Source organism: Pan paniscus, chromosome 18, assembly GCF_029289425.2.
Source record: "Pan paniscus chromosome 18, NHGRI_mPanPan1-v2.0_pri, whole genome shotgun sequence".
Lineage (NCBI taxonomy): Eukaryota > Metazoa > Chordata > Mammalia > Primates > Hominidae > Pan > Pan paniscus.
In genome coordinates, this window is record NC_073267.2 from 82,421,909 (window position 1) to 82,439,988 (window position 18,080).

The 18,080-nt window shown below is 44.1% G+C and overlaps 2 protein-coding genes across 8 annotated transcripts in view; both read left to right on the plus strand.

Annotated features, from left to right (window-relative positions):
- Positions 1-9,055, plus strand: part of AP1G1 (adaptor related protein complex 1 subunit gamma 1) — an 81,385-nt gene extending 72,330 nt beyond the window's left edge. For all 3 annotated transcript variants that reach the window (XM_055100245.2, XM_003829495.6, XM_055100246.2), the window contains exons 22-23: positions 3,254-3,352; positions 4,877-9,055. In XM_055100245.2, the coding sequence (XP_054956220.1) occupies positions 3,254-3,352; positions 4,877-4,978 (201 nt within the window). In that variant the 3' untranslated portion in view covers positions 4,979-9,055. The remainder of the gene's footprint in view (positions 1-3,253; positions 3,353-4,876) is intronic.
- A 5,109-nt stretch (positions 9,056-14,164) lies between these two features.
- Positions 14,165-18,080, plus strand: part of PHLPP2 (PH domain and leucine rich repeat protein phosphatase 2) — a 78,584-nt gene continuing 74,668 nt past the window's right edge. For 3 of the 5 annotated variants that reach the window (XM_034940624.3, XM_034940627.3, XM_034940626.3), the window contains exon 1: positions 14,165-14,322. In XM_034940624.3, the coding sequence (XP_034796515.1) occupies positions 14,224-14,322 (99 nt within the window). In that variant the 5' untranslated portion in view covers positions 14,165-14,223. The remainder of the gene's footprint in view (positions 14,323-18,080) is intronic. The other 2 variants (XM_034940628.3, XM_055100249.2) reach the window with 2 other exon arrangements.

The window sequence follows — 18,080 nt, forward strand, 5'->3', positions numbered from 1 at the left end:
CTTAAAAAGATGAGACAGTAAGTATTTTAGGCTGCTATCTGGTCTCTATTGGTACTCAGTTCTGCTCTTATAGTACAGAAACAGCTGTAGATGACATGTAAATGAATGAACATAGTTCTGTTCCAATAAAATGTTATTTGCAAAATCAGATGTTGGGCGATTCTTGGCCAGTGGGCCATAGTTTGCCAACCACTGGTTTAGACTAAGCTAACCTAATCTTGGCAGTGGCATGTGAAATATGGCATTTAGACTTTCCGACAACACACTTTTGGAAATTGAGGATGTTTTCTTTGTTTGTGGGTACTGCTGACTTTGCAGTCTTTTTTTATTTTTTCCCCATCCTCTGACTCTCATGCAACCTTCTTTGCTTACACTTTGTAGGAGCCAGAATAATTTAGATGTTTAAGAAGCAGTTAGCTGGACACGGTATCTCACGCCTGTAATCCCAGCAATTTGGGAGGCTGAGGCGGGTGGATCGCTTGAGCTCAGGAGTTTGAGACCAGCCTGAGCAACATGGTGAAACCCCATCTTTACCAAAAATACAAAAAATTAGCCAAGTGCAATGGTGCGTGCCTGTGGTCCCAGCTACTCAGGAGGCTGAGGTGGGAGACTCACTTGAACCCAGGAGGTGGAAGTTGCAGTTAGCCAAGATCATGCCACTGCACTTTAGCCTGGGTGATAGAGTGAGACGCTGTCCAAAAAAAAAAAAAGAAAAAAAAAGGGGAGCAGTAGTGTCAATTGGTGAAAGAACACTAATGAACTCTAGAGCCATTCTGTTTGGATTTTAGTAGTAGTTGTATGACATGAAGAAAGTCACTGAACCTCTATGCCTCAGTGTCTTCATTTGCAAAGAGGGTGGTGATAATGATAGCCACTTCCTAAGGTTGCTTAAAGGAATAAATAAGTTTTTTGAATCAGGCACTGTTTGAAGCACTTTTCATCTGTTCAGTGCTCAGTATATTTAGTTTCTTCAACTTAGGTTTTATACTTGTTACTTTAGGCTGCTGCTCTAGTGACTTATCACTTCTGCTATTAAAACATGACATTTTTGGTGGTGTACTGTACAGTGCAACATGATAATGTATTTTCAACTTAAAATGTCATATTTTGCTGGGCGCGGTGGCTCACGCCTGTAATCCCAGCACTTTGGGAGGCCGAGGCAGGCGGATCACGAGGTCAGGAGATTGAGACCATCCTGGCTAACACGGTGAAACCCCGTCTCTACTAAAAAAAAAAAAAAAAAAAAAATTAGCCGGGCGTGGTGGCGGGCGCCTGTAGTCTCAGCTACTTGGGAGGCTGAGGCGGGAGAATGGCGTGAGCCCGGGAGGTGGAGCTTGCAGTGAGCCGAGATCACCCCACTGGACTCCAGCCTGGGCAACAGAGCGAGACTCATCTCAAAAAATAAATAAATAAATAAATAAATAATAAATTAGCCGGGCGTGGTGGCGGGCACCTGTAGTCCCAGCTACTCAGGAGGCTGAGGCAGGAGAATGGCGTGAACCTGGGAGACGGAGCTTGCAGTGAGCCGAGATCGCACCACTGCACTCCAGCCTGGGCGACAGAGCTAGACTCCGTCTAAAAAAAAAAAAAAAAAGTCATATTTTATAGGTTCTACTATGTACTAATTTCGTGTTTTAATGTTTCTAAAATTAGGATACATTTAAAAATTGGTATCTTGTCATAATTCAGTGGGCAGCATGTTTTCTATCTCAGTGGTACATAAAATAATGGTGTGAATTACAATTGGTATCTTACATTTAATGAAATATGGTAGTAATGAATAATACTTTAGCTTACATAATTTTAATGTGGCAGAATTATGAATAAGACCATATATATATATATATATTTTTTTTTTTTTTTTTGAGATGGAGTCTCACTCTGTCACCCAGGCAACCTCTGCCTCCTGGGTTCAAGCAAATCTCTTGCCTCAGCCTCTCCTGAGTAGCTGGGATTACAGGCCACCATACCCAGCTAATTTTTGTATTTTTAGTAGAGATGGGGTTTCGCCATGTTGATCAGACTAATCTAGATCTCCTGACCTCAGGTGATCTGCCCGCCTCGGCCTCCCAAAGTGCTGGGAATACCGTGCCCAGCCCCCAGTGTAATATATCTGTACATTGAGAGTGAATCTTCACTTTTGCAACTTTTGGCCCTAGAGAAGACTAGCGTCTCTCTCTCTCTTAAATATTTTAGAAGTTTAATCTACTTTTAGGAAAGATTTTCAAATGCTAGTTCATACAATAGCTACGTAGTACAGTATGGTTTACCTAGCTTGCCCTATATAGCACTTTTTTTTTTTTTTGAGACGGAGTCTTGCTCTGTTGCCCAGGCTGGAGTGCAGTGGCACAGTCTCGGCTCACCACAACCTCCTGGGTTCAAGCGATTCTCCTGCCTCAGCCTCCCGACTAGCTGGGACTACAGGCATGTGCCACCATGCCCAGCTAATTTTTGTATTTTTAGTAGAGACGGGGTTTCACTGTGTTGGCCAGGCTGGTCTCGAACTCCTGACCTTGTGATCCGCTTGCCTTGACCTCCCAAAGTGCTGGGATTACAGGCTTGAGCCACCACACCCAGCCAGCACTTTCAACTCTTATTTCTATAAGTAAGCAAATAAACCCCACCAGCATTCAACAAATTAATAGTGTTTGGCTTATCTAGGTCTTTTGCTGTATAGGCTGGTTCTGCAAGTCTTTCCGTTCCTTCTGTCATGTGGAGAGGAGGCTCTGACACATTATAGATTATGCAGGCTTTAAAAAACAAAAGTTCAAGTCTCTGCGTCCCAGTTATCCAATCACACAAAAGCCTAAAAGCTTATAGTTGGTGACCAGTATGTTGGTTTGCTATTTTTGGGAAGCTTTTCTTTTGGTTTCTTTCTGGCTGTTTTTTAAGCCAAAAGCACCGATATTTTACTTGCATAGTTGATCAGTTACCATTAAGTGAAGTTGCCAGAACAAGAATTGGTCAGCTTTTGAAAAGAGGTAGGCTAGAATTCCTTCTGCCAGAAAGGAGAATGTGGTTTATTACTAGTTGTCATGATCAAAGAACCGAACAGTGGATTTTTACAAATACCACAGGGAGTCAACTCACGTGCTGTGAATTCCTGATATCTAGAAAACAAGTAGTAGGCAAAACTTAGTAGTAGTGAAATCTGTTGCTTGACCCATCATCTGGGTGTCTAAATGGTTTTTGGTATCTCTGACCTAGCGTTGTGTATTTCTTTTTCTGAAGAGTGCCCTTTGTTCCCCCCTAGACATTCCAGCTGCAGCTCTTGTCTCCTAGCAGCAGCATTGTCCCAGCATTTAACACGGGGACCATCACACAAGTCATTAAAGTTCTGAACCCTCAGAAGGTGAGTAGCACATTTGTAGCCAATATCTGAGCCGAAGTGTAAGCATATTTCCCGAAATAAAATTCTGCTTTGTTTCTTTAGGTTTTTCTGACTCATAGTTAGAGAAGAGATCAATGAAAATGCCTGGTCTAACTTCCTTGCTCTTTTGTAAATAACAAATGGAACCCAGAGACATCAGGTGGCTTAGTGGCATCTTATTAAAATGCAACTTCAAAAAAAGCTAGATTAAAGGTCTAGTTTTTGGGGGTAGGGGAGAAGCTTAGACATTTTAATTTATACACAAGTTGAAATCTGAGGTAAGAGCATTTGTTGAAACCAAATACCTACATTTACTGCTACAGTTATTAAGTATGAATAGAAAAATAGAGGCATTTTAAATGAAGCAGCCAAATGAAAAATAGCTTTAGAAACTGAAATTAAGCAATATTTTTATTATCTCTTCTCAAAGAAATAAGCTCACCTTAATAGTAATCAATTGGTTTTCAGTTTTTGAAAATGGTTCAGAGAATTTCTTTAATAGAGCTCTACTAGTTGCTCATAAGTAACAGTATACTTTCTTTCTCTTGTAACACTTGCCTTTCCTCTGCTATTCACTATATTTTGAGCATTGGCCTCTATAGTACAAGCATAAATTCCTTTGACCATCTGATACAGAGAGTAAAAAATTTCTTAGTGCATTTGTATTTGAAATCTGCCATATAAAAAGTGTCTAATTGAGTTCTCTTAAAACTACTGCTGTTACCTGTGAGTTAAGTCATTTTTTAAACTTTTATGCTTTAGGAACAAAAGGTCATGTTCACATTTACTGTAGGTTTTTCAGATAAAGCAACAGTGTATCTGAATGGAGAGCATACGATGAGTATATGTTCACCTCATTTTTTAAGAGACTTGGATACAAGGTTTGAATCTTTTTGAAAAGGACTCAGCAAAATGTTACTAGGAGAATGCTCCATGGTGGCTCACGCCTGTAATGCCAGCATTTTAGGAGGCTGAGGTGGGCGTATTATCTGAGGTCAGGAGTTGAAGACCAGCCTGGCCAACATGGTGAAACCCCGTCTCTACTAAAAATAAAAATATTAGTCTGGTGTGGCGGTGAGCGCCTGCAACCCCGGCTTCTCTGGAGGCTGAGGCAGGAGAATTGCTTGAACCTGGGAGGCGGGGGTTGCGGTGAGCCAAGATTGTGCCACTGCACTCCAGCCTGGGCAATAAGAACAAAACCCTGTTTCAAAAGAAAAGAAAAGAAAAAATGCTCCCAAGGGGTTCTGTCCTTTTAATGCAGTTCAAGGATTAAAGCTAACCGTGTGTTCTGCAGATGCGCTTTCTCTACTTGGTGGCATGACATTGTTAGCTTCTTGGCTCAAGCCTAGAGTACTGGGTGTTTTTTGTTGTTGTTTACCTGTCATTCTTAACAGACAGCTTTGCTTTAAGTTTTGACCTCTAAGATTAAAAGTCTATTTGTGGACTGGACAGATTCTGGAGATTTCATTTCAATATATAATTTGTACTTCTCTTTTCCTCTTATAGCAACAGCTGCGAATGCGGATCAAGCTTACATATAATCACAAGGGCTCAGCAATGCAAGATCTAGCAGAGGTGAACAACTTTCCCCCTCAGTCCTGGCAATGAGGGTTTGGCACCATTCTCATTCTTTATCCCACTCAATCAAAGGAACTCTGGGAAGGAGGTTGTGATTGCTGGCAAGTCCCCCCCAACTGTACCACGGGCATGAGGAGCTGAAGAGAACTGCTGAGGAGGATTTTCCTAAAGTTACTGCTGACCTTGAAGCATTGTTAAAGACTAATGTCCTCTCCTCCACTGTTGAGGCTGGCTGCTTCTGGAGGCTACTTTGCACTCTTCCTCTTCTCCTTTTTCCGCACTTCTCCACCCCTCCCACATTTACAGCCAGAATCAACATTCCCTGGGCCCCTGAGGAAATAAGCAGCTGGTCTGGAGGAGAGGACTGCAATCCATGGCGAAAAAACACTCACTTTGTCTCTGCAGCAAAGAGTTGCCCCTTCTTTCTACTGTTGTTTCTCTGTGGACTGGGCAAGGTGGGGTATTTATTCCTCACTAGCTGGGTTACCATCTTCAGGCACTTCTAACATCTGGCATTCGGAATGGAAATGTAATAATGGACATTAGGGAGCCCTGCCTTTTTCTACTGGTTCCCCCAATGTTTGAAAGAGGCATTAGGCTCCTGGTAGCCTTTTCTGTGCATTGCTGTATACACACAGACACACACATGTATGTTTGTTACCAAGAACTGGTCAGACCTTGCGAGTTTATTTGTAAACACTGGACAGATGGAGTTAAAAAGAGCTTTTGTTGAGATTTGGCATGAAGGATATGGTGCTCTATTTGTAATAGAAATTTCCAAGGCTCTTCCAGCTCCCCTTTCTCACCATTCTTTAGCTGTAGTCATGAATAGTCTCCATGATTTTCAAAATTGATTCCCTTTAAAGTGCAAAATGGTCACCTTCTAAAAGATATATTCATAGTTATTAATGACCCTATTCCCACCACAAATTTTAAAGTGCTCCTAAGCCCATAACTTGCCTGTTTGAACTATGGTAATGGGTAGAAGAGGAGTTCACCAGTTTTAAAGATCAGACTCTGTATCAAAAGTACCTTTGCCCTTAGGAAGAGTGAGTATTGGAGTCATCTTATCTATTACTCCAAACCTCCCTTTTTATTTCTTGAGCCTGGCTTGGACCTTGGCATTCCGTTTGAATTCCTTCTAACTGGAACATTTGTGTTGTATCTGTAACACTGGCACTGAAATAAAGACCATACGGTTAAAGAAATCTTTCCATATTGTACTTTATGGTGTTGGAGTGAAGCCTTGTAGCTTCCATACCCCTATCCCTATGTCAGAAGAGGTCTTACGGACACCATAGGGTAGGAATAGCCTTTCCTCAGTCTGAGAAATTGGTCTCTTTTAAAAGACGAATCTCATGAATATTCACATCAAAGACTTGAGCTTTTTAAACTAGTGAGAGTGCCAAGTGCTTTTTAGAAAGGACCCATATGTTATCAAACTTTGAAATTGAGTTGCTGGACTGAAGTAGAGGTGACTCTCTCTGTGGTACACATTGAATGTACTATGTATGTTCAAGTATTCAGGCGCCATGTCTTATATACTGAAGAAAGAAAAAGTGAGGCCCACCTTGCTCTTACAATGTTTGCAATTGTTACTGTATTGAATACAGTATAATGACTACTATGGCTTCAATCTTAAACCTGGAAACAAATATCCCTTTTTTCCCCCCTTCATTTCACCAAGCCTTTACTTAAAATCTTCAGTGTCTTGTCAAATCTAGCTCTGTATCAGATGCTGGACTATTCCTAACATTTGACAAACTGGAGTTGAACTAAAGGCTCCACAGGGGAAAGTTTCTGGTCTTACTAGTGTGTATGAGCAAGATCTGCTAAAACTTACTCCACTGGGTAAATGGTTGACTGAGTCAAGAACAGGATAATATCTCCTGCATAGTTTTCAGTAATGTAAGTGTGGACTAGTGCATATTTCAGACAACTGCTCTGCCTGTGCAATGAAAAATAGCCTTTAAGGGTTTCTTTGCAGACTGATTTCATTGGATGGATACTTAATGCTGTGAAACATGATAGGATTAACATAATGTTGGTGGATTTCTTGAATAGAATTTGTCTTAACATTCCTCTTTGTGTAGAGGCTTTATTTTCTCTCTTATATTTGTAGCTAACCAGCTCAGGTTTTTTTATTTGAACTGGGTTGAATCTCTGAAGAAATCTGTTCAAGACCATGCTATAAGACACTGTCAGCTAATGGAGCTGGGAAGGGTCTACTCTGCTGACAGAGCATTTCCTTGGGTGATCATAGTTTCGAGGTAGAGTTTATGATCATTCATAGCTTTGTCTAGAAGGAGTAAAATATCATGGCCTTAACACAAAGGGTGCTGCGTAGAATATGAATTGATTTTGGAATCAGAACACAAGCACCATACTGAAGGACTAGCAGCCAAATAACTGCCTAGGATACTGATGGTTGTGAAGACTGTTTCAAATGATTGGATCTTTGAAAGCTTCAGCGTGCCTTAGTTTCTAGGATCAGAATTAGTTTTCCTCTCACTTGGCCTTGCAGCTAAATGGAGAAATGTTTCAATTTCTTTGAATACTTGCACATTTCAATAATTCCTTTCCCGAGTATAACCACTCAAGGGGGAGCAAATTTGGATGGATTTACAACTTCACAGGCATTGTGAGGAAAGAGCATTTTCCAAGGCTGTTTTGATAACCCTGGGGTGATAAGCAGTGAGCCCTCACACACTTACTTTGACAATTTCACATGCACTTGTACTTCATTATTTCCCTCTTCAAGAGTCGTTTCTATTCTAGTCTCTGCCCCATCCCGGGGAATCCTAAAGGAGAATTAATTCATCTAAGTAATCTCAAAAAACTGTAGGAAGGGTGCTCTCCCTGAGAAGCTTCTCCCACAGTGCTTTGGTGCTGTTATTACCTTGAGGTGGTTTGGACAGTCACGGAAGTTTTAGGCTGTGCATAGTGATCATCTGTTAATTTTAAGGTCTTTATCATTTAAAGAAACATTCCTCAGTGTAACATTTGGGAGGGGATTCTTTCCTCTTGCTAGTTTAAAGGTGTGATTTGTACTCCTTGTTTGTCCCATTCATATATGAAAATAGACTTTTAAAACTGTCCAACACTAATGGTTTATATAACATGCTTCCCATTTTTTTTTATGTCGTAGAAGAGATTGGAAGTTAGGGAGTACTGCTTTCAAGGTTCAACTTCATTATCTTCTGCATTGGAAAATATTTGGGCCATGAGAACTAGGGGAAAGGAGTTTGAATGTGTGTATTTTTTTCTAGTGAATGTATTTTAACCACAGTGTCCTAAACTGAGAAAACAAGAGAGGAAAAAGTGGGTGTTCATGAACTTTGTAGTTGGGAGAGTGGTTTTACATGTCTGTGTATTCATGACTTTGGGAGTGGGGAGGATCATTGGAGAGAGAATTGCACAGAAAGTCCTGAAGTTTAAAACACTTTTGACCAGCTTTGGCTCGGGAGAGTGGGGCTGCTTGTAGAACTGGAAGTGAATAACTTTTTCAAGCAATATCAGTGAGTGGGTCCCATCGACAGGGTTCCAGGACCTGGAACACTTTAACAGAAGGAAATGCCGAAGCAGCTTGCACAGTTGCTTTACAGACTTCCAAGAGGCTGATTCTGGCTTCAAGATGGAGCCTTGGAGTTGGTTTTTTTTTTTTTTTTTTTTTTCTTCCCTCAAAGAACCTGCGGTTGCACTTTGTGTGTTTTGTTTTTGTTTTCCATTTGGGGGCCCCATGGGAAAGAGCTTCTGAACTCTTTCCTTTATGAACTCCCACTGTGTTCCGATAAAGGCCCTTTTCTTTCATAGTGTTGTAAGTTACATTTTCATTATGCCCCATCACATCTTCTTTACTGTAAAAATATTAAAAAGCTGTTTCCAAGTGGGACAGCTAATGAAGCTCTAATTATTGCAGACATATTTTTGAGATGTAAAAAAAAAAATTTAAAGTTAAATGATAAGTCTTAGAGGCGAGTGAGGAATAAAATGGATGTAAACATTTACATGGGATGCATTAGAATTCTGCTGTGTGTACTGTCTTTTGGTTGAAACAAATTATGAACAGTGACTAATAATAAAAAGTCAATACCCAATGATTTAAAATTTGCTTCCTTGCTTCTTACAATTGGATTAGAAGACTTAGATGAATTCTTATTCCAGAGGTTGAGCTAAACTTACTGACCTGTTAGTATTCCTTTCACACATAAGTCTCACCAAGAGAGGAATTTGAATCACTTAAAAACTTGTAGCCAGGCGCGGTGGCTCACGCCTGTAATCCCAGCACTTTGGGAGGCCGAGGTGGGCGGATCACCTGAGGTTGGGAGTTCGAGACCAAACTGACCAACATGGAGAATCCCTGTCTCTCCTAAAAATACAAAATCAGCCACGTGTGGTGGTGCATGCCTGTAATCCCAGCTACTTGGGAGGCTGAGGCAGGAGAATTGCTTGACCACAGGAAGCGGAGGTTACAGTGAGCCGAGATCACGCCATTGCACTCCAGCCTGGGGTGACAAGAGTGAAACTTCATCTCAAAAACAACAACAACAACAAACTTGTGTTATAGACAGTGAAAAAGTCCTAAGTGCAATTGGACATTTTAACTATAATATGATTAATTTCATGCTTAATCTCCATAGGTCAATTCTTCAAGGCAGAGAAACCAAGATGAAATGTATTTTAAGGGTGGTTATAGGTTTTCTTTATAAGCTGCTTTTTGTGAATTGTTCAAGTGTATCTGTGACTGGGCAGAGGAAGGCTTGACCAGTCAAAATGAGTTATATTTCATGGTCTATTTTATATGAACTGTGTATTTTGTATATATTAACTTTTGTAGGGATGTGGTCTTGCTATGTTGCCTAGGCTGGTCTTGAACTCTTGGCCTCAAGCAATCCTCTTGCCTCAACTTCCCAAAGTGCGGGGATTACAGGCGTAAGCCACCGCACCTGGCTTGTCTTTTTTTAAGACAGAGTCTCGCTGTGTCACCCAGCTGGAGTGCAGTGGTGTGGTCACTGATCACTTCAGCCTTGACTTCCCTGGTTCAGGCAATCCTCCCACCTCAGCCGTTCTAGTAGCTGGGACTACTGGCATGCACCACCATGCCTGGCTAATTTTTGTATTTTTTTTTTTTCCTTTGGTAGAGACAGGGTCTCACTATGTTGCCCAAGCTAGTCTCAAACTCCTGGGCTCAAGTGATCCACTAGCCTCTGCCTCCCAAAGTTCTGGGATTACAGGCGTGAGTCACTGTGCCTGGCTGTCAACTCTGTGTTTTGGAGGTTGGTAGCTTTAGGTTTTCTGTTATTCTGATGATCCCTGACAGTCCCTTGATTGAGAAAGGGGAGAGTGTGATAGTCCCGATTGAAAAGGGGAAGGGTGTAGGCCCTGGCAGTTATCTAGTTTATGCAGAAGTGCCCTTTGGTACTGTTTGATAAGCAACATTTCTATAATCTTATGTATGAGTTAGTTAAAATTCATAGTTGTTTCTAATATTAAATTTAGTTGGCACCTTCATGTAATTAGAGGAAAATATAAAAGCTGCAATAGAAAAGTTTAGCCAATAATAGACATTTATTTAACAATACAACAAATAGTATTCAGATCTGAATTTCAATTCAGAAGCACCAAATTAATTTTTATCACTTTTAAGGGTTTTCTATCCTATGTCTTCAATTGTCAATTCAATTGTCCCCATATTTGAAAAATATCAAAATGTTCACAGAAAAATTCTCCAAACTTTGAAGCTAGGTAAACACTGCCTGTTTATTTGGAACCAAAATTAGGAATATCCAAATCTGCTTAACCTATTGGTAGAATAACAAGGGATTTAGGCCCAAAGATGACTTTGTGGATCACTGGAGTGCGTACTAGATATAAATAAGTAAATATAAGTCTCATCTGCTTCCTCTCCCAACATCTGATAGGCATGAGCTTCCCTTCTCCAGACTTCCCATTTTGTAGTGAAGATCTGGAAAAGCTCCTGGCATAAAGAAGGTGTGTGCGTGTGTACATACCAGAGAGGGGAAGCACAGCTGCTACAGGAAGGAGACAGAAAGGAGAGATCATGATGACTTCTCTGTCTCTTGGTTTGAGCTAAACAGTGATTTTTGTAATGATGAACCTGCAGTGAGGGCAGATGGATTTTCGCACAAAAAAAATCCCAGAGGAATTTATTTTTAGGGTTAGTCTCAGCTGTTTACCATTTCCAGAAATTGTAGTTACATAACCCTTGGCATACATAATGCACACTGCCTTGAACTGGGGGAGAACATCAATATGTGACCTTTGAAACAAAGTATAAAATGTTAATGGCACTACATGATTTGAAAAAAATCAACTGGTTGTCACTACTGAATTGGATCTTAAATCATGGGAACCATTAAAGGTAGTTACATCATAAATTAGCTCCTGAAACTTTTGGGCGGATGGGTTTTTTTTTTTTTTTATGTTTTCCCTTTTGAAAGAGGAACTACTGTTGCCAGAATGAAGAAGTAAATAGCAATGCTTATGCCTACTATCCCTTTAATTAAACAATTATTCACCACTGCTGTTCCCCAGCATGAGCTGAAACTTTAGTTCTGGAACAAGATCTTTCCTTTTTGTGTAGTCAGTCAATAAAGAGCTTCTACTCATGAAATCTGGAAAAGGTAATGTATAATGCCTCAAGAAACAGACTCTTAACAGCCAGGTGTGGTGGCTCACACCTGTAATCCCAGCATTTTGGGAGGCTGAAGTGGGCGGATGGCTTGAGCTCAGGAGTTCGAGACCAGCTTGGACAATATGGTGAAGCCCCATCTCTACAAAAAAATGCAAAAAGTAGCCAAGCGTAGGGTGGTGCTCACTTGTGGTCCCAGCTACTGGGAGGCTGAGGTGGCACGATCACCTTAGCCCATGGAGGTTGAACCTGCAGTGAGCTATGATTGTGTCCATACCGTACTCCAGCCTGAGCAACAAAGCGAGACCCTGTCTCAAAAATAAAAAAAATATAAAAGGCTTTTTAGAAACACTTTTTTTTTTTCTTGAGACAGAGTCTCCCTCTGTCACCCAGACTGCAGTGCAGTGGTGGGATATCTCGGCTCACTGCAACCTCCACCTCCCAAGTTCAAGTGATTCTCCTGCCTCAGCCTCCTGAGTAGCTGGGCCTACAGGCTCGTGCCCCCACACTGCCTAATTTTTGTATTTTTAAAAAGTAGAGATGGGGTTTTGCCATGTTGGCCAGGCTGGGTTCAAACTCCTGACCTCAGGTGATCTGCCCGTCTTGGCCTCCCAAAGTGCTGAATTACAGGCATGAGCCACTGCACCCAGCCAGAAACACTTGTTCTAAACCACATTTTTTTCTTATCACTGCTTGCCTGCCCTTGGTAAAATTTGCTTCTGTCTCCATATTGGTGCCTATTGCTTATATACCAGTTTTCTTGTTGGGAGAAATTACCCAGTAAGCACTGAAATGAGAATCCAACTACTTTGAGTACCTTTCCTGAAAATAATTTCAAGGTGGAAGGAAAATCCAGGAGGTGGATGACCTAAGAGTTTTCTCCCCCCTTAAACCAGACTCACAGTGACAAATCGTTTTTAATGCATTAAAATGAGGCCAAGAAATGAAGATTACTGGAGATTGGAATTTTGGTATACACAAAGCTAACTTGTGAAGGGAGAAAGTAGGTCAGAAAGGGGTCGGAAACTGCAAGAGCCAAATTTGGTCCTGGCATTTAAAATATCTCCAAATGGATACATATCTCAGATGGGGGACACAGACTGCCCTGTTAAATCTAAAAGTCTCGTACTAAGCCTGCAATTATTCTAGACATACAGTTAGTCTGAATGAGGCAAACTGAAGCAATGGATAATAGGGACAAAGGGTCCTGCTTTGTCACCCAGGCTGGAGTGCAGTGGCACGATCTCGTCTCACTGCAACCTCCGCCTCCCGGGTTCAAGCGATTCTCCTGCCTCCACCTCCAAAGTGGCTGGGATTACAGGCGTGCGCCACCCTGCCCGGCTCATTTTTTTTGTATTTTTGGTATAGACAGGGTTTCGCTATGTTGGTCAGGCTGATCCCGAACTCCTGGCCTCAAGTAATCTGCCTGCCTTGGCTTCCCAAAGTACTGGAATTACAGTTCTACGAAAGTGAAGAAATTACTGTTTTTTGCTGTCTAATTCCTTACAAGTTGCTTGAAGATTCAACACCCTAAGTACGAGGGGAAGCCCTAAAAATCTGCAAGTCTAGAAGCCTTCCTAGGAAAATTTAGGAGGAATCGACAGAGTACTTTTCGAGAAACCGATTGGATCTTCAATTTAGAATTTTGGAATTATAATGGCTACTATGAATCCCCACTATACGTTAGGCACTTTGTATGCACTAAATCTTCATCATAACTACTTGGCAGATTTTAATCTCTTTCTCACAGCTTAAGAACGAAAGGCTTAGATCAAGTAACTTGCACAGGGGTATAGATCTAAAGAAGGGCAGAGGGGAGATCTGGAATCAGGCTGGCTGACTCCAAATTTGGCCCATTGGCAACAAAACTACTATCACTGCGAGAACGAAAAGAAAAACAAAACAAACAGAAAGAAAAGAAAAGAAGTTAACTTTTAAAAGTTTTTTTCTGAATCAGCCTTGCAAATAAATCATAAATCGGGTCACAGGCCATATTACTGCTTGAAGCAGAGCACCGAATTCTGATAATTTTGCTCCAGGAGGAGGCAAGGGAATTAAAACATGGCTGGGAGGTGAGCGGACGTTTCGTACGAGGTTGGGATGAATTTGCCTAAGAAGGTCGCACGTATCTCTGATAAGGAAGAGAAAAGACCTTGCCAAGGTGAGTATTCTCAACAGTTCGTTCAATGCCTTGGCAGGTGAGGGAAGTTACAAGAGCCACCCTGGGCGGAGGGCAGCGTCTTGTCACAATTGACAGGTGCCGGCGCCACCTGCTTCTTTCTCCCGCGGGTTTTTTAGAGGGCGGGGAAAGCAGCAAATACCCCTCCTTGAGCTCTAGTCCTCCAAGCCTAGGGCGGCGGGCAGTGGAGGCCCCGCGCCCTGCGGTGGTGCCAGGTTCCGCCACGCGGGCCGCGGCCGGGATGCGGCTCGGTGGCGCCCGGGCCACTCGGCGCCCGCAGCTGCTTAGGTCCAGCGGGGCTGCGGGAGGGGCGGAGCCGGCGAGCCGCCGGAGGGGCGGAGCCGGCGGGCCGCGGGGGGCGGGGCCACCGGTTGCTCGCGCGCGCCGCCGAGGTTCCGCACGCCGTCGCGCGGGCCGGGCGTCTCTGTGCAGCCTGGGTCGCCGATGGGGGAGGTGGAGCCGGGGCCCGCGGGCCCGCTGGAGCCCCCGGAGCCGCCCGAAGCGCCCGCGAGCCGCCGGCCGGGAGGGATCCGGGTCCTGAAGGTGAGGAGGCGGATGGACCAGCGAGCGAGGGAGCGGGCGAGCGGGCAAGCGGACTAGGGAGGGAACGAGGGAGTCTAGAGGCCGCTGCCGCCCCCGCCCCGCGCAGTGGCTGAGGCAGTCGGCGGCCCCCGCCCGGCGTCAGTCAGTCGGCCGCCCCACACCCGGCTGGGGACGCCGAGGCCTCCGCGCCGCGCCCGAGTCCAGGCCTCGGCGCCTCGGTCCCCCGCTGCTGCCCATCCCTGGCCGCGCGCCGCCCGCCTCGCAGGCCCACGCCTTCGGGCTGCCGGTAGCCGCCGCCCACCCGGACCCTTCGCCGCCCCTGCTTGCCTCACCGCGCTCGGGGCCCGGAGGCCGGCTCCGGAGGGCTCGGAGGGCCGCCGGTTCCTGGCACAGGAGCGGGGCTGGAAGTACGCAGGGCTTTCTCCCCTCCCGGACACCTGAAGACATCACCCCAGCGGGAGGATGGCAGCGGCGATTGGCCGGCGCCGCGGAGGGTTCGGGGCCAGGCCGGGTGGAGCCGGCTCCTCTGCCCTCGGGGCTCGCTACGCGAGGTGCCGGCCGGCAAGGACGACCCGCCCAGCTTGGAGAGAGAATCCCTGCTGGAGCTGCGTCGCGGGGACTCGCTGGGCGTGTTGCGGAAGGGAGGAGGGGCCGGGCCGAAAGGGGCATTCCTGCTCCCGGGAGCGGGGCCGACTGCCGAGGGTGACGGAATGGGGGAGCCGTTATGCAACAGGCAGCTAGCGGGGCTTCTTGGCAGGAATTGGGGGAGTGGGAGGATATGAAAACAGATGTAGGCAAGAGGGGAGTGGAACCTCGAAGGTGATGACAAGTAAGTTTACGAAGGAATGCACAAGGTAGGGTGGCGATAGTGGGGAGGAGAAGATGGTTAAAGGGAGGGGTTGTGGGAGGCTGACTGGGTGGAGTTTTTTACTAGCATTTGAAAGAGTTGCAGAGAAATTTTTCTGTAGGTCAAATACGTAAACTAGGTGTCCTTCCGCAGGTGGAATGGAATTCCTTCTAGAGTTCTACATGAGGAATTCAGGATATGAAACTTGCCCAGTAGAAGGATGGAAAGGAAAGAAAATTTAAATTTGATGTGTTTCAAAAATACATTGCAAAACAAAACGTATGACGTTAAAAATACTTTAGTAGTTTATTGGGATTGAGGTTCAGCAGTATTTACATGTTATGAAGGTTAGTACGATGTCACAAAGATGGGAACACGGAAAAACAATAATAGAACCCAGTGAATCCATGGAACAACATAAACTAGAACTCTGTAAAATATAAAACATTTTTTGTGCTACTGCCTCTCAGTTTTTTTTCTTTTTATTTATTTTTTGAGACAGGGTCTCACTCTGTCACCCAAGCCTGAGTGCAGTGACTCGATCTCTGCAACCTCTGCCTCCAGGGTTCAAGCGATTCTCCTGCCTCAGCCTCTTGAGTAGCTAGGATTACGGGCGCCCGCCACCACACCCCACTGATTTTTTGTATTTTTAGTAGAGACAGGGTTTCGCTATGTTTCCCAGGCTGGTCTTGAACTTCTGATCTCCAGTGATCCGCCCGCCTTGGCCTCCCGAAGTGTTGGAATTACAGGGATGAGCCACCACGCCCGGCCTCATACAGTTTTGTTAAGTAGCTGAGTGGTTGAATTTTGTGCCAAGTGATGCTGGAAAAGAAGTATTACAGTAGAATACTCTGAATTGGGAAGAGTCATCTCCCACTCATTTTTCTCCGAAGACCCTTCCAAAACTTCATTCTTTTTTGTAACTCTTTTATACCTAATACCAAATCATGAACATTATTGTCAAATAATACAGATATTCTTCAAAAGGCTAATATAATTAAGCCAGTCTAACTTAGCCAGACTAGATCCAGTTCCATCTATCCTGGGATACTGGAAAATTTCCTTCAAAATGTGCCCCCAGATTTATTTAGCGAATTGCTGGACCATAGGTTTGTAAATTTTCCAGGTGTTTCCTACAATTTGGGGTTTATGGTTTTTTTTAGTAATGATTAACTTTTTTACTCAGCTTATAGAAGATATGAAGTTACAGCTAATGTCGGTGTGTGTCATGAGATTCATTTTTTTTTTTTTTCAAGAATAGTTTTGGGTGTTTAGCAAAGTATGTATAAACAATTAATGCCAAAAAAAATTTAAAAAGATTTTTTTTTAGAGACATAGCCTCATTGTGTAGCCCACGCTGGAGTGCAGTGGTGTGATCATAGCTCACTGCAGGTTCAAACTCCTGAGCTCAAGTACCTCAGCCTCCCAAGTAGCTAGGACTATAGGCACATGCCTGGCTAATTTTTATTTTTATTTTTGTAGAGATGGGGTCTTGCTATGTTGATCTCAAACTCCTGGCCTCAAGTGATCCTCTTAACCTTGGGCTCCCAAAGCACTGGAATTACAGGCATGAGCCACTGCACCCAGCCCAAAACGTTATTATTGTTATTATTTTTTTGAGGCAGAGCCTCTCTCTTGCCCAGGCTAGAATGCAGTGGCGCGATCATGGCTCAAGTGATCCTCCTGCCTTAGCTTCCTGAGTAGCTGGGATCACAGGCACGTTTTTTTTGTTTTGTTTTGTTTTGTTTTTTTAGTAGAGATGAGGTCTCACCTTGTTGCCTAGGCTGGCCTTCAACTCCTGGGCTCAAAGGCTGTCCCTCCTCGGCATCCCAAAGTGCTGGGATTACAGGCATGAGCCACCGCACCCAGCCCCAAAACATTTTTAAAGCGCTGACATATTCTTTCTCTATCTCATCCCATCCCTCCCCACCCCTTTCACAATATTTAATAACGTGTGTATTCCCAGATATGAGTCTATATTGTTTTAAAGTTTTGAATGCAGAAACATCTTCTACCTAAGAGTATTTCACATTGTTTTTTTTTTTCGTCTTTTGTTTTTTTTTTCGCGGTGGAGTTTCGCTCTTGTTGCCCATGCTGGAGTGCAATGGCACGATTTTGGCTCACCGCCTCCCGGCTTCAAGCGATTCTCCTGCCTCAGCCTCTCGTGTAGCTGGGATTACAGGCATGTGCCACTACGCCTGGCTAATTTTGTATTTTTAGTAGAGACAGGGTTTCTCTATGTTGGTCAGGCTGGTGTTGAAGTCCTGGCCTCAGGTGATCCGCCTGCCTCAGCCTGCCAAAGTGCTGGGATTACAGGCATGAGCCACCGCACCCGGCCGTATTTCACATTCTTGCAGAACTAACTGAATATGGAGAGTTACTTTACCAGACCCTGTTTATACCATGTATATCTTATTATTGTATGTGAATGTGTAATAGTATATCACCTTTGAACTGATCATTGCCCTCATGGAACACTTTTAGAGTTAAAAGTATAAAACTGGGCTGGGCACAGTGGCTCACTACTATAATCCCAACACTTTGGGAGGCCGAGGCGGGTGGATCATTTGAGGCCAAGAGTTCAAGACCAGCCTGGCCAACATAGTGAAACCCCGTCTCTGCTAAAAATATTTTTAAAAATTAGCTGGGCGTGGCCGGGCGCGGTGGCTCACGCCTGTAATCCCAGCACTTTGGGAGGCCGAGGCTGGTGGATCACAAGGTCAGGAGATCGAGACCATCCTGGCTAACACAGTGAAACCCCGTCTCTACTAAAAATACAAAAAATTAGCCAGGCGAGGTGGTGGGCGCCTGTAGTCCCAGCTACTCGGGAGGCTGAGGCAGGAGAATGGCATGAACCCTGGGGGGCGGAGCCTGCAGTGAGCCGAGATTGTGCCACTGCACTGCAGCCTGG